At 27.3% G+C, this 24,205-nt stretch overlaps 1 protein-coding gene across 3 annotated transcripts in view; it reads left to right on the forward strand.

Annotated features, from left to right (window-relative positions):
* The window catches only part of LOC147816944 (WD repeat domain-containing protein 83-like), a 34,404-nt gene extending 10,418 nt beyond the window's left edge, over positions 1-23,986 (forward strand). The window contains exons 5-8 of one of the 3 annotated variants that reach the window (XR_015429596.1): positions 2,116-2,224; positions 4,192-4,213; positions 6,022-6,136; positions 12,605-12,855. Coding sequence is in view for 1 of the 3 variants with exons in the window: in XM_087152979.1 (XP_087009105.1) it covers positions 2,116-2,224; positions 6,022-6,136; positions 12,605-12,760 (380 nt within the window). In the remaining 2 variants the exon portion in view is untranslated. Of the gene's footprint in view, positions 1-2,115; positions 2,225-4,191; positions 4,214-6,021; positions 6,137-12,604; positions 12,856-15,635 lie in introns of those variants that run through there. The other 2 variants (XR_015429595.1, XM_087152979.1) reach the window with 2 other exon arrangements.
* The last annotated feature ends 219 nt before the right edge of the window (positions 23,987-24,205 follow it).

The raw sequence follows: 24,205 nt of genomic DNA on the forward strand, positions 1-24,205 counted from the left end.
TAGATAACAGTAACAATTCAACAAATTTTTCTAAAATTGTTCAATCAATTAAGCATCTACAAAAAAGTTTTGTATAAAACTACAAAAAAAAATTATAGACAAAGCTAACAATAATTATGCAATCTTCTGTAAAAAATTCTATGTTGAACTTTTATATAAAGAGTTAAAAAAATAGTGAAAATTTTAAACTTAGTAATTTAAATAATAATATTATGATTAAAAAAAATTTAGCTTTATATTAAATGTCAAAAATTAAAATTAGCAATATAGTTTCCTTACTTAATTATCTGTTCTTAATTTCATAAAATTCCTATAAAATTTAGAACAATCACATCTGGGTCTAATACTTTCCTAATTAAACCTTGCACCATTTTCTCTTACTATTTAAATAAAATTATTAACAATATTTTTAAAGAAGGTTTTTCTTGAATTATCACTAATAATCAACCAATTTTAAAATTTATTAAACACAATAAAATTAATTCTATTGCAACTTTTGATTTCCAGGATCTTTTCAATGGCAGTCCCCTTTCTAAACTAAAAGATGTCCTTTTGAATTATTTCTATGATTTTAAAAATTTCCTTAATTGGGATTTTGATTATTGGGAAATTCTAATTAATTTTTGTCTTTTTTAAGAATTATCTTTACAATGGAAAAAATATTTTTATCCAAATTGATGGAATAAAACAAGGATCTAATTTTTCATCTCTCTTAGCTAACTTATTTTTGCTCTATTATGAAAAAAATTATACTCTTAATATTAGATTTGTTTATGACTTAATTATCGTTAATTTTCAAGATTATACTATTTTATTAAATAATATTTACCTCTAGGAATTAGTCTTGCTTCGTAATCATGATGATAATAATAATTTTAATTTTTTGGATTTCAGTATTATAAAAGAAGAAGATATCTGCTTTATTGATTTATACGATAAAAGAAATTATTTTAATTTTAATATAAATAAACTAATTACTTGAAATTCTAATGGTTCTAAAAACATCTATTTAAGTACCATTTTTAATCAAACGAATAGAATTAAAGGAATATGCAGTAATTTTTATTTATCCGAAAAACTAATAGAAAAACTCTTTCAAAATTTGGTAAAAAAAGCAATGGATACCCAACTAAAGTAATTAAATTCTATATAAAATAATTGAGTTAATTCTATGTTAATATAAATAAATTTACTAGAAACTTCTTTGTTAATTTATATATTTTTGCCATGTGCAAATCCATTTCCCATAAATAAATGTTAATTTTCTAAAATCATTAAAATTGTTTTATTAAATATTAACCTTATTAATTATAAACTTCTTTAAATTATCCAGTTCTTTAGTTTATCTAGATAATATTAACTTGTGCTCATCAATTTTCAGGCCTATCCTTGGTAATAAATAAATCAAAAGCGCTTCAGTACTGCAGTAAGAACATTCTTTAAAATGAAAACCCTGTATTTACGCTTTTACCTCAATTTGCACTTCCGTCTTCAGATTTTGTAATTTGGCAATCTTATTACAAAAATATTTTAAATCATTCTTGAAAATATTCCCTTACTTGTAAATTCATTTGAATTCGCTACTCGCTTTATAGATTTCCTTTTGTGCTGTCTTTTCTTTACATTAAATTTTCTGTTTTTTATTTAAAATTTATTACTTAATGTGTTTTATTTTGTTTCAAAAAAAATTTTTTTGAGTGCTCCTCACGCTATTGTATTGATATATTTTGCTTTGGCTACATTGATACAATATTGGAAAGCACTCCTTTTTGTAGATATAATCGTGTGAGCTGATGAAGAGATTATATCTTTGTTTTTCCCAGGATTTTTATCAATAAAAATTTTTAATTTCATTTTATTTAAATAATTTTCTTCTTCTCTTTTCACCATTCTGTAATTTTTTCCATGTTTCCATTCATTCCATAATGTTTACTCTATATTTTGAACTTTTATATATTTATATATATTTGTGTGTATGTATGTAAAAAGAAATTTTAATAATTGTGGATATCTTTTACACAGACCATCGGCCATTAAATATTATGATCTTTAAAGGTGTATATTTCCATTAAATAATTTTTACCTGATTTGAAATTGTGTTATCATATTTTTTAGGTTCAGTCAACTGTGTTAACTTCACGAAAGATGGCCAGTGTGTTCTTGCTAGCTGTTTAGACAATACTTTGCGACTTACAGATAAAGAAGGGGGTGAAGTGCTTTCTGAGTAATTATCATCATTTATTTTAACTTTGTTAACATTTGATTTGAAAACTACTTTAGATATTGAGTAAGTTTACTTATATTTTACTTCTTGACAAGTTTTTGTAGATTTTACCATTTAATCCTCACATCAAAATACTGTCTTAAATTTAATAAACGGCATATCTTTATTAGTATAAAGTTTGTTATTTTCACTTAAAATTACCACATTGACAGTAATTTTAAGTATTTAAATATTCATTTGCGACTTTTCTTTTCTCAGAAAAAGAATATCCTTTTGATATATAAATATACTATATATGTTACTATATGCTTAAATGTACTTGACATGCTAACAAAAGATTTGCTTGCTGGAAACTCTATAGTTGTCAAGTTACTTTTAAAAATACATTTTAATGATTCTAAAGTACTTTAAACATCCAAACAATTATATATGCCATTATTTCTTTACATAGAATAAAATAGGGTGATTTGAAACTTTTAAGTTTAAAAGTTAAATTACTGATTACAAAATATAAAAAATTTATACTTTTATTAACTTTTTTTTCTGATTTTGTCAATTCTGTTGAGATCCATTGTTATAATTTGGATTTAATCCACTTTTATTATTATTGTACAATTTATTTTGATTTCAATAGTATGAACACTAAAATAATAATAACTCAGCGTAAAGATTTAAATTCTTTAGGAAGAGAAGAATTTTCTTATAAGATATTCAAGAGAAAATGAAGATAAGATTAAATTTTGTTTGTGCTCAAAACTACAATTTCTCTATTGACATAATTATTCATAATATACTTGTATTTAGTTGTATATTAATATTTATATATTAGCATATGTTTCTATATTAGTGTGTACCTGTATTTTAATAAATATTTTGAATACATTATTAAAACTTGCATAGTAACTCTCATCATTAGTGTTTGAGAATTTTAAGCAGATTTTGACAGTTAAAATAAGTTTATGATACTTGACATGTCAAAGACCAAACCCTCCTTAAGTAAAAAATCAAATCTGTTTTTATCCATCATTTTAACCTTTATTAACTTATAGTAAATAAAAGGATTGTATTTGTTATTTGGTTTTAATGCATCTAAAAAGAGAAATGAAAACTATACTAGCAAAACAAATTAAATATGGTTGGAATATAAATCAAATCTGTTTTTTTCCATCATTTTAACCTTTATTGACTTATTGTAAGTAAAAGGATTGTATTTGTTATTTGGTTTTAATGCATCTAAAAAGAGAAATGAAAACTATACTAGCAAAACAAATTAAATATGGTTGGAATATAAATCAAATCTGTTTTTATCCATCATTTTAACCTTTATTGACTTATTGTAAGTAAAAGGATTGTATTTGTTATTTGGTTTTAATGCATCTAAAAAGAGAAATGAAAACTATACTAGCAAAACAAATTAAATATGGTTGGAATATAAATCAAATCTGTTTTTATCCATCATTTTAACCTTTATTGACTTATTGTAAGTAAAAGGATTGTATTTGTTATTTGGTTTTAATGCATCTAAAAAGAGAAATGAAAACTATACTAGCAAAACAAATTAAATATGGTTGGAATATACGGCTTTTAAAATAGCTATTTTAAAAAATAAAAATAAAGTGGTTACATTAATATAATTATACTATTATTAAACCTTAACTTGCATGACTTCTTGGCCAATTTACTGGCTTTAGCAGAAATGTTTTTACCTAAACAAAAATGCGTTACTGAAGGGAAAATAACAATTATGGTAGCGGAATTTTTAGCATAAATACAAACAAGTAAATTTGCAGTAAAGAATCAGCAAGATTTTATATATTTTGTAGGCTGTATACATCTTCTAATTTTTTCTTTCTGTTTATTTTTGAACTTAGCAAAAGTTTTCAATTAATCTGATTAATTGTCACCTTATATTTCAGTAAAAATAAAAAAACAGAATTAGATATAGTGTATTTTTTTTTTCTTTTCAGAACTAACTCTATAGTAAAGCCCGTCCGTACATTAATTTTCAGCTTATATTTTTGTAAAAATTGAGAAACTGTGTTTTGTTTTCTTCCTTCCACATTTAAATTGATTTCTGACACAATAGTAAAACACTTGAGTGCACTAATTGTCAGCTTATATTTCTGTAAAAAGTTTTTTAAAAAAATCAGTATCTTCTAATTATTGCTTTAATAGACATCCTCTCGAAAGGGATGACTTGTTATAAACAATTGTCACTTAATGCGCTGTTATTCAAAGTTCTTCATTTTAAAAGCAAATTCACAATTTAAGTTTCAAACTCAACTTAAGCAAAATTAAAATTATTTTATCCTAAATCCATTTATTTAGCAGACTTGAGCTATAGTAACATTAATAGACAGTTACAACACATGAATAACATTCTCTGTGCCTGATTGATTGAGAGCTAAAGTTTACTAAAAAGAAACTAAACTAATATTTGCCTCATAGACTTAACGCAAACTCATCAACAAGATTACTTCATCTAGTGGAATCTCAAAAAAGTATGATAACTATACTTGGCATTTCATTAAAAGATCTAAGCTAGCTGATAAATAATTTGTGCAACTTTGGCATAGTTGTGTCTCTTGGTTGGGGAGAGGGTTAAATGTATTAAATAATCTATTAAATTTAAGCCATAATGCTGCCATTTCAACAATGAAACTCCTTCAACAGATAATGTTTATAAACTTTCGATCATGTATATAAAAATAAAATTAAATGTCACACATCCCTAATAAAATTAAAATAACAATGCAAAGTTAGACTGCAACTGAAAATCTTCCATCACTTAGGAGAAAAGCAAGATCTGGGGGGGGGGGTACTTTTTCAAGTATTGTTTCTGTCATTGTTATCATTCTCAATTTTGCCTAATTTTAAAGCTGCTTATTGTAACTAACTCCCTTGGCAGAATCGTGGCGACATTATTGCAGAATGTTACTAAGTTCTTGCAGAAAGATTTCTCATTTGGGAAGTGAGAAATTCTTTTCTCTGCAGAAATTTTCGGAAGATTTTATCTTTCCTTTTCCTAATTATATTCAAAGGATGCCTTTCTCGTGCATTGAAGAGGGAAAAAAAATGCTTGTTATTTTTCTATTCTCCTTTGAAAACCACAAAAAAATAATAATAATAATGAAAACATGGTTTTCTTTTCTGCAGAAATTTTTGTTCTATTTTTTTTCTTTGCAGCTATTACTATTAATTTCCACTCAGTTTTTAAAATTCAAAATTTTTTATTACAGCAACTGAACTTCAAAATTGAAGCACGCATTTCGGAAACCTTTTTTGAGGTGGTCTATTTGCGTGATTTCGTCATCGATTATTTTTTTCGGTAGTTACTGCTACGGACTTCACTATTTTTAAGTTTGATTATGACTTACAAAAAAAATTACTATGTTTTTCCCCTACAAAATTCGAGAAAACGCTCATAATATTAGAATAAAAAAATATTCCAAATTCAATTTAAAAAATTACATTACTATTATTTTTATTATTGTTATTTATTTTTTTTGAAGTTGACACTTCTGTTACTTTAAATTAATAACAAGTATATTTGTTTTTATTAAAAGTATCTTGCAGAAAGATATATATGCTAGAGAGGGTTGTCGCACAAAGCCCGAAAAAATTCTGCCACAGGGTAACTTACGGACGATGATAGGTATAGGAACTTTTAACTTGATGACTTGAACAACTGTGATTAATAATAGTACAAATTATTGTTTTTTCAACAATTGCTTTTTTACTTAGGTTTTAATTAAAGTTCTTTTCCATTATTATAAATGAACATGATTTTTAATTAGGTACATAGGCCATAAGAATGAGAGGTATAGGATAGAAAGCTGCCTCAATGACACAGATTCCCTCGTAGTTTCTGGATCTGAAGATGGTTGTGTTTACATGTGGGATCTAATTGAAGTCAGTATTATTTTGTTTTCTTTAAAGACAACTTTTTATTAAAAAACATGACTAAAATTATATCTATCAAGAGTTCCAAAAATGACCAACAATTTGAAAAGTGAATTGAAATAATACACATGTAGAATTGCTGCAGTCCACTTTTAAAAAAACACTGTGTTTGTTCTCAACAAATTCAAAATTAGTTTAAGTCGGAATCAGTCAAAATTAGTCAGCTGATGGTGCTGATGATTGTTAAAACTGTAATATAATGATTTCTACTACATGTCATGTCCTCAGATTGTAACTGCAAATAGGGGTTATTTGAAGAACATAGTCTTATAATTTTTCTCAATCACAATATCATTTGGAAAAAAAATTCTGTCACTTTTTGAAAAAACTGTTTTTTCATGCAAAATGTACATTTATTATCTCTTTTGATTTTTTTTTCTTTTTAAAAGTTCACAATCTTCTTTGAGCCCTTCAGTATTAACACAGTGCATATTTGTGAGATTATACTTTAAATTTTTTTTAAATCATAAAACAGATATAATTGAAAATTATAATATTTTACTGCTGTACAAATATTTTTTAAATAGGTGGAAATCATTAATTTTTTAGTCGTCACTAATTTTTTTTTTTTGCTACTTTAACTCTTTATTTATCTCACATGCGATGTAGCCTTTTTCAAAATTACGTCATCTCTGTTTCGTTATATCTGCTAAAAATTTTACTAATATAATATTATACAAAGAATGTTCATACAATGTAAGTCATATCATAAACAAAAGAGCATTAAAATAGCCTTAGTGGATGGATGAGGCAGTGTTTTAACTACAGCGCGAGAATCTCGCATTTTTTTTATTTTCTCGCCTTAAAAATGTTGGGAAAATGTAAACAAATAGATGGGCAGTATTTTCCTCTTGGCTGTGTCACTTGCTGTGGGAAGTTGGGTCACTTCCTGTTATCTCAGCTAGAAGGAAGTGGGTGTTTCTGTTTTTAGTCAGTTATATCTTTGCTTTGAATAGAAGATGTTTCTTCTCTTATGCTATGTTTAGAGAGAGTTATGTGATGTTAAAGAGCTATGTTTAGTTTAATTGAATGTAGTTTTTCTTACTTTATATTTAAAGATTTATATTCAGTAAATATAGTTGTACAGTTTTCCATGAAGTGAATTCTTGAGTAGTAATAGATGTCTTCAATATCTTATACTTAGTAAGCTGGCCCCTATTTTTCAACAAAAAAATTATTATCGCCCAAAATTCGCGCACTCTATTAATCAATTTCAAAATCTGCAAATCTAGTGCATTTTGGGAAAAGTTTTGTCACATGCCATTTTGAATAAAATCCGTTTCACTTTTCTACCTTGATCTTTCATTATTTTCAACATTTGTTTGCTGGCAGATGTAGAGGATGGGAAAGTGTGTGCACAATGCAGCAAATTTACTTAGTGATACCGAATAGTTCAGCATCTGTTGAAGGTCTTTTGGCACCCAAAACCGAATTAAGACAAAATATCGTAACAGATTGACTGATAAGCATTTGAGCAACCAAATGAGAATAGCTGATGAAAAAGTATATATAGGACATTTTCCATGTGATGATGCAGCAAAAATATTCAATTTTTTAAAAAATAGAAGATGTTAAATATTATAATTAAAGAAATAATTTTTATCTATTTGTGTTTTTCTGTTTGTATTGTAATCTATTTGTGTTTTTTTAATTTTTAGAAATCTCACCCTGATTTTTGAAGAAGGGTGAGAAATTCTCTCTCATTTTTTTTCTATAATGAAAACACTGGATGAGGTATGTTTCCATTCAGCAAATACGACGTCATAATCACTCAAAAATCTTTTTTGATTGTATCACCTACAGAGGTCTTTTTGGGCAATTTAAATGTTTAATAATTAAATAAATACACATTTGAAGGAAAAAATCAATCAGATTTTCGGATTCAGGAAAGAATTTTCAATATGTTTTGATTGAAATTTTTAAAAAATAAGAGATGCTGTAATTGTTCATTATACTGAGAAAATTTTTTAATGTTTGGGCTGCTTCCATTGAATCTAACTTATTACTTGAAATTTGTTTTTGTTTTCATAAATGTGTTACTAGTACCCCTACTCTACACAAACCAGTAAGGATCAAATGCTTTTTACTGGGTATCTCTGATTCTTGAATTTAATAAGCCTTTCACATGATTTATGGTATGATTTGTAAATAATTTATTTTGAATCATCAAACTCTCTACCGTATTTATAGTTTTTGTATGCAGGATATTTGTGTAATCCTTATATTTTCATATAAATGATCTATTCATTTAGTCTTTTTGCTGTATATCAATTGTTTTTTAACGTCCAATAAGACTCCATTTTCAAAGCCTTTTAAATTTTACAAGAAATACAGTAATGCATGAAATTTCTTTAAATTTTACCGGAAATAAATAAAGGATTATTTTGGAAGTGTTTTTTAGTTCATGTGATTTTTTATACTTGGCACTAAGATTTAAAGTTTACAAAGGTTTGGGAAACCTATAAAAGTAAACAAGTATTTTTGAACACCCTATACCAGAAAATCAAGCAATAAGCTCATAACTTTTATCGATTACTTCAGTTGTTATTTTTAATAACTACATGAAGTTCCCTAAAACTAGAGTAAATTTTTATGGAAATATGGACATTTTTATAAAAAAAAATTTGCTGTTACTTTATAAATCGTCAATATAAATCAAAAATTTTGAAGCAATTTAAAATTAATTATAAAATTGTTGGTTTAAAATTTTAAAAGTATTCATTAAAAACTGCCATAGATCTAAGTATTTAAGGCAGTTTTATTATACTGCGCATGCACAGAAAAAATTTTAAAAAGTGTTTTCATAATTTTGTAGTAAATCTTATTTGGCAATTAATGAAAAAAATTTGATTTGAATATCTTAAAAATTTAAAAACTAGTTTTTGTACTTTCAAAAGAAAGCCTGAAATTATCAGGGGTTGTGCACAAATTATATTTTATATCATAAGACAAATTTAAACAACAAATGATAACACCTTATAATAATCATTCGGAAACAAAAATCTGATGGTATAGGGAAAGAAAATATATTCTTATGGTGGCTAATCCCCCACAATGCTAATCTCATTTTTAATAAATCTTTTTTAATAGTGCAAAATGAAATTTGTGGAAAACCTCTTATTATTTTGAGTTTTCTTTTAAGAAGTACAGAAACTACTCAGAAATTTGCTGGAAACTTTTTAAATTTTTTCTGTACTTGTTCAGTATAAAAAACTACCTTAAATACTCTTTTTATGCCCAGTTATAACAAGTTTTTAAAAAAATTTAAATCAACAATTTTGTAATTAATTTTAAATTGCTCCAAAAATTTTATTTAATTGCTTTAAATATTTATAGACTTATAGAAAAAAAATGAATTTCAAAAAATTTAATTTTTTATAAAAATGTCTATGCTTCTATTAATATTTACTCTAATTTTACAAGCCCATTGCTTGATTTTCTGACATAGGATGTTCAAAAAAAACTTGTTTTGTTTCGTAATTTATTGTAGATCTCCTAAACCATTGAAAACTTTAAATCTTAATGTGAAATATGAAAAATGATCATGAACTAAACACATCTAAAGTTTCAAAATAATCCTTTATATATTTCTTGAAAATTTTTTAAAAGAATGTCAAAAACTGATAGTGTCTCTTCCATTATTACAGGTCAGTGTATAATAAATTTAAAAATATATAATTTATCCTATTTAAAATATATAGTATAAGTTAAAATTTTAATTTAAACAAATTTCTCCTGTTCTAGTTCAGGATTTTCTTAACTTTCAAACATGTAAAAATTTCTGTCATGGTTGAAAAGGTAATTTAAAAACTAACACAGAAGAAGTAGGTTTATATCAATCCAAGAAAAAGAAGAAGAAAAACACCATAAATTTTAAAACTATCATTTAAACGATACATAACTGAAATATTGTACTATTAATTTCCAAAAAAAAATTTATGTTAAAAATCACTAAAATGTACATTAATGTTTAAAAACAAATTGCAATGAAAATTTGACTGGTTGAAAGAAATTCTTAAGTAATGTTTTCAAATAAACTATTAACAAAACTTATTTCAAAAAACTTGTTAACAGATATGCTGTAAACCAAAAAAATATATATATATATATTTCTACATAGTATATCTGAATTTGTATTTATTTATTTAGAAGGGAAATAACATAAATCCTTATTAAAAATAAATTATTATAATTGAAACTCTGCAGCTTTTAATTTTCTGCATAAAGATTTAAATAAATAAAAGTAATTTAAAAAAAAGAAAAGTAAATGTAATTTTTTTTTAAAAGAACTTCCTTTGCTCTACAAATTTATGAATTACAGTAGACATTTGATATAATGAGCCTCATGGTTTGTGCCAAAAAGAATTTGATAACTAACAAAAAGATGGTGATAGCCCAACTCTTTCTTTATTATTGTTTGAAAAATCGACAGAGTGATTGATACATTTATTGTATAATGAGAGTTACATAGATTAGGAGTGGTCATAAATTACACTGTCATTCCTGTCACTTGTCATTCATGCAAAGAGGATTCAAGGAGTTTTACATTTATTATGTGTTAAAATCAAAGAAAATAATGGTTTAAATAATTTATTGATAACTTCTTCTGTTGTTGTTACTCATCCCCCTGGTGTAGGAAAGCTTACACCAGATCCTAAAGACCCCCTCGCCTGAGAACATTAAAAATCTTACAACCAACTGCTGCCTCCAGGAAGCTCCTAAACAATACATACCTGCCAAGTCTCCTGTTTTTTAACGAAGACTCCTGTATTTTAAGACTATCTCCCGTTTACCTGTAAATTCTGAAATTTCTCCGTATTTGTTGAAGGAATTTTTGAAAAAAATATTTGGTGATAAAATATCCGCTGATAGCAAAAATACTTCTCTTATTCCTCAATAGATGGTGCTACTGCAAGTACCGCAGCATGTTGAGTGTTTATAGTTTAAGTAAAGTAATATAAATATAGTGAGTGTTATAGTAATTATAAATAATGGCTTAAGAAATCTTCTTTTGATTAAGATTTGTATACGTATTTTTTACTTTGCTAAATTTAATATAGTTTTTGTTTAAGTAAGTAAATTATAAGTAAATAAAATAAGTTTATAGTCTAAGTAAATAATGCTAAGTTTATAGTTTAAGTAGTTATAAATAATGGTTTAAAAACTCTTCTTTAGATTGAGATATATAAAAATATTTTTTACTTTGCTATATGTAATTATTGTATATTATTTCCAATTTTGACTTACATAATTATGCATGATGTATCAAAACTTCACTTGCAGCCTAAAAAAATTTCACTAGTGAAATCTCCCTTATTTTATTTCTCCAATGTTGGTAGGTAAGAATTAAGAAGATTTGTCGCATAATTGAACTTTTTCTAGATCAAATGATTGAATTTTGGTCTCTATATTGGAATTATACATTTAAATGTGTACCTTCTAAGGGACTTGAAAAGGGACCTATGGAATAAGAGGCAGAACTTTAGGCATCATTCATTATAATGAGAGGCATACTGTTCGATATTAGACAACATACTAAAAAGCGTAAACTATTTGAATAGGATGTGAAGTATACTGAAAAACTTAATTTATTGAAAACTATTTAAATAAGTTCTTTGTGTTGTATGCTTGTTCTTGTAACCACTTTACTATGACCCTCCAATTGTTGATTCATTACACTCTGGTAAATTGTGAGCTATATAGATTTTTTAATCATAATTTCAAAGAATTCCAATAATTAATATTGGAATTTAACAGTTAAGTGTGTACCTTCTAAGGAACGTGAAAAGGAAATTGGATCTATGGAATAGGAGATGGAACTTTAGGCATCATTATTATAATGAGAGGTACACTATAATATGAAACATACTAAAAAGCGTATACTGTGTTTGTATAGGGTATGAAGTATACTGAAAAACATAATTTTACATAAGTTCTGTGTGTTGTATGCTTGTTCTTCTGACCACGTTAATATGATCCTCCAATTGTTGATTTATAATCCAATCTGATAGATTGTGACCTATAAAGTATTTTTTTATCATAATTTCAAACAATTCCAATAATTAATATTGGAATTTAACAGTTAAGTGTGTACCTACTGAGGGACATGAAAATAAAACAGTATCTATGAAATAGGAGACGAACTTTATGCATCATTTGTTATAATGAGCGGTAACACTATAGTAGGGAACATACTAAAAAGCCTATACTGTATTTTTATAGGATATGAAGTATACTGAAAAACATAATTTTACTAAAACTATTTAATTAAGCTATAAAACTATATAAATATTAATAATTTTAACCCTTCAATTGTTAATTCATTACCCTCTGATAGATTGAGAAAGTATTTTTATCATAATTTCATTCTAGCAAAATCTTGTTCATTTGCATCAAATATTTATGTCATTTTTTTAGGGTTCCATTAAAGAAACTCTCAAACATGAAAGGCATAAAGTGGTTCATTCAATATCGTTTCATCCCTCAAAACCTATTATGCTGACTGCGGCTGAAGCAGATGCGTATCTTTGGATTGATTCTTCTGAAATCTCAGATGTAGGGGACGACAACTGAAGATTCACCACCAATTCTGCATTTGCTGTCATCGTCTTGTACATATCTTTGTAAATATTTTTAGTTAATTATTAAATTTGAAGGTTGTAGTTAGATTTTTTTTAATCTTTGCTATCAGTTCTCATTCAGTTTTGCTAAGCTTTTATTTAAATGACTTCTAATTGAGAGTTGTCTGAGAAAATAAAATGTTCAGTTATAAAAAGAACTTTACCTGAATGTTTCTATCATATATCTATAAAGTTTCTGATTTAAAAAAAACAATAAAAAAAATACAATAACAATTAAAAAAATGAAGAAAATAATTAAGTTTTATTAACTGTGCATAAACTGCAACTATATAACAGGGTTCCCACGGTCCTTAAAAGTCCTTAAAAACTGCTTAATTTTTATTTTGGAAAATAAAGGGCCCTTAAAAGTACTAAATTTTGGTTCAAGGTTTTTAAAAATCCTTAATTTTTTAGCATCACTATTGTTGATGGGAACAATTTTTCATTTCAATTTTTTTAAACAAAGTGTCGCTCTCTTATCACTTAGAATTAGACCATGCATCAATGGTAAAGCATTTTAGAGAGACAAAAATTAATGTGTGGGAGGTGCTAGTAAGGAGAAGAAAGCCTGTCCTATCATTAATATATTCTGCCTTTTACCTAGAATGATACTCTATGAGGAGAGTGAAGCATTCTAAAAGAAAAAAATAGTATGTCAAGGAGGATACTGCACATAGAAGAAATAGTGCTATGGGGGGGGGGCGATTTTAAGGTACCTAAAGGGAAGCCCCACGCTAACCTTCGAAATTAACAGAATTCAAGAAATTTAGTTCTACTAGTAACGCATCTGCTTATAGGGATTAAGTAAAATGCTAAAAAAAGAAATATCAGAAAAAAATTTTGAACTGGAATCCATAACAAAATCTATTTCTTAAAATCTTGTAGAATTAAATACATTTGTATAATATTTCAATGTGTATAAAGTAACTGTAAATTTATGGAAAGCATAAAATTTTTTAAAATTCACGATTGCACTAAAAATTAAACAGATTTGTAAGAAACAGGGTTTGAAAAATCCCAGCCCATCTTGGTTTTTCATCAAATTCAGTTCATCAAATACATCAGTTATTGGATTTTTGATGTAAACCTCATGTGTTTTTGTTTCGTTTTTTTTCCAAAAATACTTAAAAAAATTTTTCCTGATTACTAAATTAGAAAGCATGATTAACTTCTAACAAGAAAGTTAAATATTTGGGTAACTATTTATAATTTGTTATGTTACAATGTAAATTTTTTTTAAAGTTTTAGATTGTTACTCTATAATTTTTATTTCTTAAGGATAAGCAGATTGTTACAGAAAAATTTAAATCTACTCAACCAAAAGATCTTTAGATTTTATTCATCATTTTATTCAGTTAACATTACAACTTAATGTACTGTTTTTAATTTTTGTTAAATTTTTGGTTGCTTTAAAATTAGTTCATGTTTTTACCAGAATGTTTAGTTACATTATGTGAAGTCAATTCCTAACAACAGGTTTGGCTGGAAATAATTTTGTGCCATTCATCATAAAAGTAAATATAACACATTTGCTAGTCTAGTAGTGAAATATAAAAACTTGTTAAAAATAATTTTTTCAATGTTTTTACCAAATTTCTATATTTACTCTTCTTTTTTTTAATATGCATGTAAAAAATTGCAAATCCTAATTTCTGCTCTTAATTTTACAAATCAATTTCAATGAAATCATTAAAAATGGAATACAGATTAGTTTCATACGTTAACTTTTACAATATGAATGATGTTAACTTTTAACAATCTGAAAATGTTTTTTTTTTTTTTCAAAAAAAACCCCGACCCGGGTTTGCAAAAATTGTGTGGTACTTCTTTGGCAAACCCTGTTAATTAATACATTTGTATCAGTGGTTATATTGTAATAAAATTGTTTATTATTTTTTTTTATTGATTGATTTTTTTAGGAAAGTAAACAATTTCCACTGTCTCTGGTGGCATTCGATGATAAACAATCATACTATTTTTAAGTCCTTAATTTTGAAAAAAAGTACTTAAAAGTGCTTAATGTTTACTTTGTTGAAAGAGTGGGAACCCTGTATAAAGAGTATAGATAGATCGTATATATATATATATGTATGTTCAAAATGAAGAATAAAACAAAGAAAAATAATAGACAAATGAAAAAAGGGGGGGGGGGATAATAAGTAAAAAAATAACAAAACATATCTAATGAGTTCTGTTTACTTGCAGCTTAAGCGCATTAAATGAAACTATTGTTTTTCTTAACTTTCTTCGTGTTTTCTTGTATTTAAAATAAGTTAAAATATTGACAAAACATGGAAAATAATAAAAATTAATGAAAAGAGAAGAATAAAATTATTAAAATAATATATTTAAGCAAAAATTTTATTTATTTATTTAAAAAAAAGCTTTTTAAAAAGCTGGAAAACAAAATGAATAAAAAGATATAATCTCTTCATCAGCTGACACGATTATATCTGCAATAAGAAGTGCTTTCTAATATTGTATCAATATAACCAAAGCAAATTATATCAAAAAAATGCTTGCACGCTCCTCACACAATTGTATTGATATATTTTGCTTTGGTTATATCGATACAACATGAGAAAGCACTCTTTTTAGCTGATGCAATTGTGTGTGTTTTTTTAAATACATAAATAATTTTTTTAATATTTTTAGAAATATTTTTATATTAATAATTTTCCTTCTTCTCATTAATTTCTATTGTTTTTCTTGTTTTCTCTGTATTTTAATTATATATATTCATTTATTTTTCTCTATACTTTTATAACGGACCACATTTAAGGCCTCTATAACTTTCAACATCTTTTTTTTTAATTTTTTCTTTCTAGTGGTCCCTGCCAGCGATTTCATCCAGTCGGCAAATTCAAGTTGAGTCGACATTTTATTATTTTTTTTATTTGTTAATTTTTTTAGTATTAGTTGTTCAAGAGGAACAGATGACGATTGTTATATTACGTTTTGAGAAGGAGATAAAAACAGCTTAAGGTGTATTTATATTCGTAGGTCCAATCATAGTCATACCTGAATGATCGACTGAACACAGAGTCCGAAACTTATTAAATAAATTTATTCAATAAGTTTATTCATTATATTAGAAGATTATTAATTATTTTGATAATGTGTAACAAACCTAATTTCATTAATTATTTTGTGAATATAGCGAAAAATGAAATTTCTTTATCATATGGTTTTATCAATGTTAGTCAGAGCCTTTCTTATGGATGAGCCCGAACCCAGGGTCCCCGGAAAGTCAAAAGTCTCAATAACATTTTCTTATCCTAACTAATTTGTTTTAAAAAAAGAAGGGTTAGCAAGTGAGAGAGATGATATATTGAAAGAAAAAATTAGTTCAGCTCTCACCGACCATAATATATCGCGAATGATACATTCTTGTAGAACAGAAAAAGTGATAAAAAACTGATTGTGCTATGCAGTTTAGGGAAAGGGGAGTTTTGAATGCCAGTCAACAACAATGGAGCAATGTTTTATGTTTCTTCCTATTTTATGCTGCTTAATTCGTGTGAGAATAAAAACGTATCACTTATATCAGTTTTATTTCAATTTCACGTAATAAGTTATTGTGAGTATAAATTTATTTCGCATATTTTTTGATTATTGTTGAACTGACGAGCTCAAATGGCATAAATACGATAGACTGATTTAAAAGTTCAACTACTACAATACGTTTTCCTTTCGAGAGAAGTAATTTTAATTAGATGGCTTCACCTCTCAAAACGCGTAAAAAGTATGGCTACCTTAAACTTCTTATGCAAATAATTCATTAAAACTTGTAGTGGCGCACGTTCAATCTCCAGAATAAAATTGTCCCACAGTGGACTGATCGTTAAGACCAGCAGATCACCGAAGTTAAGCATCGCTGGCTGCGGTCAGTGTGCGGGTGGGTGACTATTTGGATCAGTCTGCGTAGGGACCGAGGGTGTGCGGTATTGGTCCTCGTTAAACTGTCCTACCGTCAAGTGCTCGACTTCGCGTGCTACCTACGTTGGTACGCGTTACTACGTATCTCTGCAACACCTTGTTTCTTTGAAAAAATTATAAGGTGAGTGTTTGCATGTAATAGTTTTATTTTTCTCACTGTGAAAAAGAGAATTCAAAATATAGTTATTGAAGTTACGTTTTATTTTCTTTAAATCATCATAGCATAATAAGGTACTGAGATAAGGGGGTGTTTATTCACTGGATCACCAAACGATGAAAAACCAGTGAAGGAACAAATGTTCCTTTACTGGGTATTTTTCTAAGTTAATGAAAGTAAAAGATAAATTTAAATTTTCTTGTACCTTTAGTGATGTTCCGCATCAAAAGTATATTAAAAATACGAAAAACAACTTCTAACCAATGAGGAAACAGGCATGTTCCTTTACTGGGCATAGATTTCCCAGTGAATGAACAGTGTGTGTTAATATGTTGACACTTTAATTTTCAATTTATGATTACAAAATAAAAGTTAACATTTTCCAAGTATTTATATGTTATAATTTCAAGAATAGGCTTGTTTTTAAATATTTGTATGGCTTATAAATTCATAAAGAGCATTAAAAAATAACCAAAGTTAAGTGTTCCTTTACTGGGTGTTCATTCACTGGTAAAAGCTGTTCCTTCACTGGGTCTTCTTACTACTTGTTATTTGAACCTCCAAAACTTTAAAACAATATTATGTAAGTTCTCTACAATTTTTTTACATAATTTGCAATTAGTAACAAATATGTTGACACTGTCATTTAACTAAAATTACGAATTTTGAAATTAATATGATTTTTTAAAAGGCAAGCGAAGCTTAAGTGTTCCTTCACTGTTTAGTACCGATTAAATGGTAGCGGATTCTATTCCCAATAAAGAGATGGGGAGTTCAAGTACATACGTTAGAAAAGCATTTAAAATATAGGCTACAATTTTGATTAAATCATAGCGGATTTGCGAACAAATAGGTTGGTACTGTTAATAATAAAATATGTTCGAGCATTTAACAAAGAGTTGTCTATAAAAGTGTAATCGATGAAAGTGTGATCGATAAATTATTAAATTCGAGTTCGCATACCGATGAATAATACATTTGACAACCACTGAATTATTAGCTTAGAGGGAAAAGCTACTCCGGTCTCAATAAGGAAACGTTTCGAAAAGTGGCTTAGGTTATTGATCAAAATATACGTATCGAGTACTGATTAAAAGAGAGTAGATTCGAGCAATGATCAAAATATATAGAATCAATCGATATAGTCTATACGTTTACTGAATGTAATTCATTTGGCTAGAGAATTGATCATATGATATGGAGTTGACTTATTAATAAAATGAAGTATTCATGCATTAAGAATTTTTGTTTGTTGCTTTTTCCGCGTATATATATATTTCAAGTTAACTATTATTTACGCGGTGCATTAGTTAATCATTGCTTATAATAGTTTACTTAATGTTTTTACACATTTTTATCCTTATAGTACTTTAACAGTCACTTTACTTTTACTAGAATTTTATATTAGTTTTTACACACATTTATCATTATTTCTACGTAGCTTTTAAGCATTAGTTATTTACGAATATTTTATATGTTTGTTATATTTTTACGTGTTACTTATACTATTCATATAAGTTATTTTTACGGGTTTATTTTACATATGCTTATCTTAGCATTAATGCGTTGCTAATACCTATTTATAGTAATTTTTCGTTTGATTTATATTCATCCATTACTTTTTGACTTTCTTATGTGTTTACTTACATATGCATTACCTTTACGAGTTTTTTAATTAATAGTGCCATTTTAATTGAGGCTGAAATTTTTAGTGAAAAATTTATGTCGGCGATTGTTGTTAATAATTGTTGTCTAAGCTTTTAAATCTTCTCATAAAAACTGTAAGTTAAAAAAGGAGTACTTTTGTCACTAATAACTAATTTAAAAATATAAATCTAAACTTTAGCAATTTTAGTTTCAAGAATAAAATATTTGCGGTCATATGCTTTAACTTCATAATTTATGTGTTAGGGATAAAGGAAGAAACACACACACAATGCATTTTAATTACATTTGCGAGGATAATCTGTAAAATAATAACTTTTTGTTAAAATAGATAACTAATATAAAATAATAGAAAGACAGCTTTGTCAGCCTTTACAGTTTTGTCGTTAATGTACATGGAAGATGATCTTGCTTATTTCATCAGTCATTCAGTCCTTACTCAGATCACGTGGGTGACATGACACTTTCAGTTACTTGAATTTCATCTAGTATATCATGTTGTTCTAACATATACAGGAACTACGCAGACGGAACTATTATGACGAGGATGGTATAAGATAGAACAGTAAAATGCCTAACAAACAGTTTTGCGACTTGTTGGTAACGAGCTCTAATCTATTTGTCTTTAGATCCTGCAATAAAAAGTGTACTGTTATTTCTACCTCGTCATAACATATCCTCACAACTCTAAATGAAATCATACCCTCACAAGAACGCCATAGTGTGTGGTCAAGGGCCATCGTCTAATTTTTTCCCCCTATCATAATTGAAAAATATCTGAACTTTATTAACGAGTGTGTCAGATTAATTCATATGAAATTTATGAAAAATAAAAGATACACACACAAAAAAAATAATAAATAAGAAATACATTTTTTGGAAGATCATACGTATACGAGACTAGATTAAAAAAAGGCAAACTTTAAATTTTATCACAAAATAATAATAAAATACACAATTTTTAATTTATACAACTTTTAATTCTAAACTCTTTCTTTCTTACTTTACTTAACCTTCTGCTTTTCTTTTTATTTAAGCGTTATTTTTATGCATCACATTTCTTTGTTTTTTCTCATACTTCACTTTTTAATACGTTTTACACGTAAAATTTACTCTACGGGTTAACTTTTATGCATGACTTTTACGCTTTACTTTTTTATGCCTTAATATTTTACTTATTATTCTTTACTTTTATTTATCTATGCTTTCCCGTTTATTCTTTTATGTGTAGTTATAACTTTTACGCGTTTACTTTTCCTAAATATTATTTTTCATTTTTTGTATTACTTTTCTTTCTGCCTTATTTTCATTATATTTTACTGTTTACTATTCTTTCACTTTCCTTTTACGAGTTTTTTAATGCGTCGCCTTTTTATGTGTTACTTTTACGAGTTTTTTAATGCGTCGCCTTTTTATGTGTTACTTTTACGAGTTTTTTAATGCGTCGCCTTTTTATGTGTTACTTTTACGAGTTTTTTTTTATGTAGTGTTTTTACCTTTCTTTTTATGCGTTACATTCACAATGCCTACGAGCTCATTTTAAGCTTTATTGTAAATTACGTGTTACTTTTTCGTTTACCTTTCTTATTAGTTTATTTTACGCCTTTACTTCTACTATGTGGTCATTTATTTTTCATGTGTGTTCATTTTTTGTTTGTTACTGTTTCACATTATTATAAATTATTCGTTACTTTTCTTAATGCTTTACTTTTCTCATTCGATACTTCAACGCGTTCACTTCTCTAATGCGTAAATTTATGCATTTATTTTTTTATTGCTTTTCGATTCTTATGGCTTATTATGGCCTTTAATTTACTAATTCCATTTATTTCCTTTTTTGTATTGCATTTAAATGATTTATTTCGTTGTTATATTTTACGCTTTTACTCTTTCAATCACTTACTTTTTCTTTCCTTAAGCGCTACCTACAAGTTTTAAGGATTGTAAACTGGAGAACCTTGACTAAGGGAAGGAAGTCTTAGCATAGGCTTGTTAAGAAGGCCAAGGCCCATCTTGGGCTGTCGTGCCAATGAGGAGAAGAAGAAAGCGCTACTTTTACACTTTATGCGTCCCATTTACGCGTTATAGACTTAATTTGTACACATTTGCATGCTTGACGCGTTACTATTTTTAAGCGTTTCTTCAAAGGGCTTTTAATTTTGCATCAATTTTACACGTTTACTATTTATTCTTGTGCATTACTTTTAAACGTGATCATTTAATTTTATGCTTTACTTTGATGCCTTCACTTTCCTTATTCTTTACATTTCCTCATTTTTATATTTTACACCTTAATTCTTTCTATATCTTACTTTTTCTTAAAAAATGCAAAGTTTAAAAGTGAAGCTTACTTCACTTTTAAACTTTTTTTTAAGCGTCACTCTTTTTTATGCGTTATTTTCTTATGCATTAATTTTAAGCGTTAACTAACATTATATTCGATTTTTCTTAATGCTTTATTTGCCTCTTTTATACTTCACTATTCTTACGCGCTTTCTTTATGCGTTATATTTATACTTGTGCGTTATAATATTTTAAGTGTTAACGATTCTTTTGTATTAATGTCACATGTTTTTTTGTGTTACAATTTCTTCAACACGATATTATATTTTACGATATATCTTTCTCATGCATTATATTTGCGCAGCATACGAGCTCAATTTAAGCATTATTGTAAATTACGAGTTACTTTACATTATAAAAGTATCTAAGTAATAGTAACTCATAATGAAGTCATTTATTTTTCTCATGAGTTACTTTTTGTTTTACTTGAAAATTTTTCGTGCTATTATTAGTTCAATATATATGTTACTTTTACGCGTTATTTTCCTGTTGCCTTTTTTTATGTTTTATTTTATTTTCACTTTGACGCAGTCACTATTTTTATGAGTTTCTTTTACGCAATAGTTTTTCTTTACGCGTTAACTTTATTATGAGTAACTATTTTTGACCTTTCTTTATGCTTTACTTACGCGAGTATATTTTCATTTCTTTTATTATTCTTCAGGGTTATTTTTATGAGTTAACTTTTCTTATTCCATTTATTTTATTTTATGCGTACATTTACACGACTTTACTCTTTTATACTTTACTTTTATAAAGTGTTACTTTTAGATTTAACTATTTTAATGCTTTATTTTTGCATATTTTACGCAGTTTTTTACTTCATGCTTTTTTTTTCTTATGCATTACTTTTACGCGTCTTCTTTTCCTATCCGTTACTTTTATGCGCTCCTTTTTTTCTAATCATTGCTTTAACGCGTTTACTTTTCACACCTTACTCCCGTTTTTTCACGTTTCTTTGCTTTAGATTTAGACACATTTATTTTAAAATTTATTCTTTACTTTTCTTTATGCTGTACGCATTTTATGCGTTACTTTTGTTTATCCCTTACTTATACGTTTTCATTTTTCACTTCCTTATTTATTCCATCTTTTTTTTTTTTTTACTCCTTTTTCATACTTTAAACTTTTTCTTGCTGTGGCCCTTACCTTTGTACGTCAGGTAATATTTATATATATATTACTAATATTTAACTTTTTTCATTGACCCGAGATAATTGGGGATAGTAAAATGATGGTAAATTATATATTTTTCTACACATAAAAAAATTAAAATTTCAACTTAGAACTTGTATATTATGTTTTGTTTTAGATCCTTGCACTCATTAATCAAATAAAAAATATGTTGATTTTTATTTGAAAAAAATTGACGAAGGAATAGGTTAAAATATCATTCAACTTTTATATTAATTAAAAAAAAATTTTAAAAATTATCTAATACCGTTAGAACAATTATTAAATGAGATTAACCTTCCAAGTGTTGAGCCCCTGGGTTAAAGTGTATAGAAATTTTCCTGCCATGCATTATCTGCCCATTCAATGACATGGAGCAAAATATTTTTTATTGGAGTCCTGCATCTGAGAGTTCTGGAAAAACCGGAACAATCGAAGATTTGAAATTGGGGTTTAAAGGCCCGAATCGAATTAGACGTTAAATTCAAACAATAATTATAAGGAAAAAAAATTTTTCTAGTGCACTTTACCCGATTCTTTTATCTTTCTGGTATTATTTTCCCACGTGATTCGTGGGTAAAAGGACTCCTTTATAACAAGCGTCAAATAGGAATTTTCCTATTTTTAAGGATATTAGCATTTTAAAAGAACCTGAAAAAAAAAAGCAACAGATAATTCCATAATTTATTAGAGAGGGCCCAAAACTGTAATTTTTTTTGTTGATTATGTACAGTTCCCTGCAAGATTCTATGTAAAATTTTAATTATCAGGTGATACTATACGGCTTTATTGTTTTTATGTGACTAAAACCGGTTTGCACTTGTTTACGTTAGTGTATCAGTTGGTTATTATTGTAATGCAATACTGTGAAAATAAATGCAAATAGAAAGTATATTAAAAAATCTCCCGAATAAAAACCCATTACATGTATACCAGCGGTTCTTAACCTATGGGTCGCGACCCAAAATTGGGTCGCGAAGCATATTTCTTGGGTCGCGCTGAGTCGAACCAAAAAAGTTAGTAATACACCAAATAATAAGTAATACCAACACCTCCTAGAAGAAGTCATTGTGGCTTACTCAGCCTAATTTGGACTTTTTTTTGGGTCGCGACATGAACATATTTCTCAAATTTGCGCCGCGGCTTAAAAAGGTTAAGAACCACTGATGTATACGTTTAAGTATAAGAGTATGGCCTATAAGCTCGTGCAAAACATGCAATTATTAAGACACTACAGTGCTTCTAATAATTTGATCCAATTAATTATAATATGCTAATATAATACCTGATATAATAAATATTCTATATGTTTATATAAAATACCGCCTATTTTATCCTATCGTCAAATTTATATTATATATCGTCTAACTTCATTAATTGATACAGGAACATAAGTATGTGTAAACCACGTAGAAACAATAAAACTGTATTCTGATAATTTTATTTTTTATAATTTTTTATTCTTTTATAACCGTTGTTGAACAGCCGACCCAATTTTATGCGGTTACGACTGCTAATGTTCATCTCCGTAGCCTTGTCATTTTGAATCCAATCCGGAAGACAAGGGAACTCCTGGATCGAGTATTGGGAGAAATTTACCATCGTGGAGGATTTTTTGATGGAGCTAACCGCATTTGCATTACATGGAAAGGAAGAACACGAAAACCTCCCATGGTTAACCTGACGGTGAGGGGACTCTAACTCATGATGCGTCTGCCACTGAGGATATTTCACGTCAGCACTGTGGTCGGTGCAAGCAAGCCAGATGCGGAATTCGTATTGACTGGGATTCGAACCCGGTTCGCCACATTGGAAGGAGTAAAATTTTTACATATAATTTATAATGCGAAACTTCTACTGTCTTTTCGGTGCCCAAATAAAAGAATTTAAAAGCACCTAAAATTGAGTATGTTTTCATTGTTCGAATGTATTTTGTGTACAGATTGGGAAAAATGTGTAGATTACAGCTGCGAAAGATAATCAGTTACTTAAATCTCGCTTCCTATTTCCAATAAGTTACGTTTTTATAATAGCTGACTGACTTTAGTTTTTTTTTATATAAGCTATTAATCAATTGGCTAATTGTGCTATTTATGGTTAACTTTATTTTTATATTTTTAA

Source organism: Parasteatoda tepidariorum, chromosome 1 (genome assembly GCF_982258835.1).
Source record: "Parasteatoda tepidariorum strain Cologne lab strain chromosome 1, Ptep-v5.0, whole genome shotgun sequence".
NCBI lineage: Eukaryota > Metazoa > Arthropoda > Arachnida > Araneae > Theridiidae > Parasteatoda > Parasteatoda tepidariorum.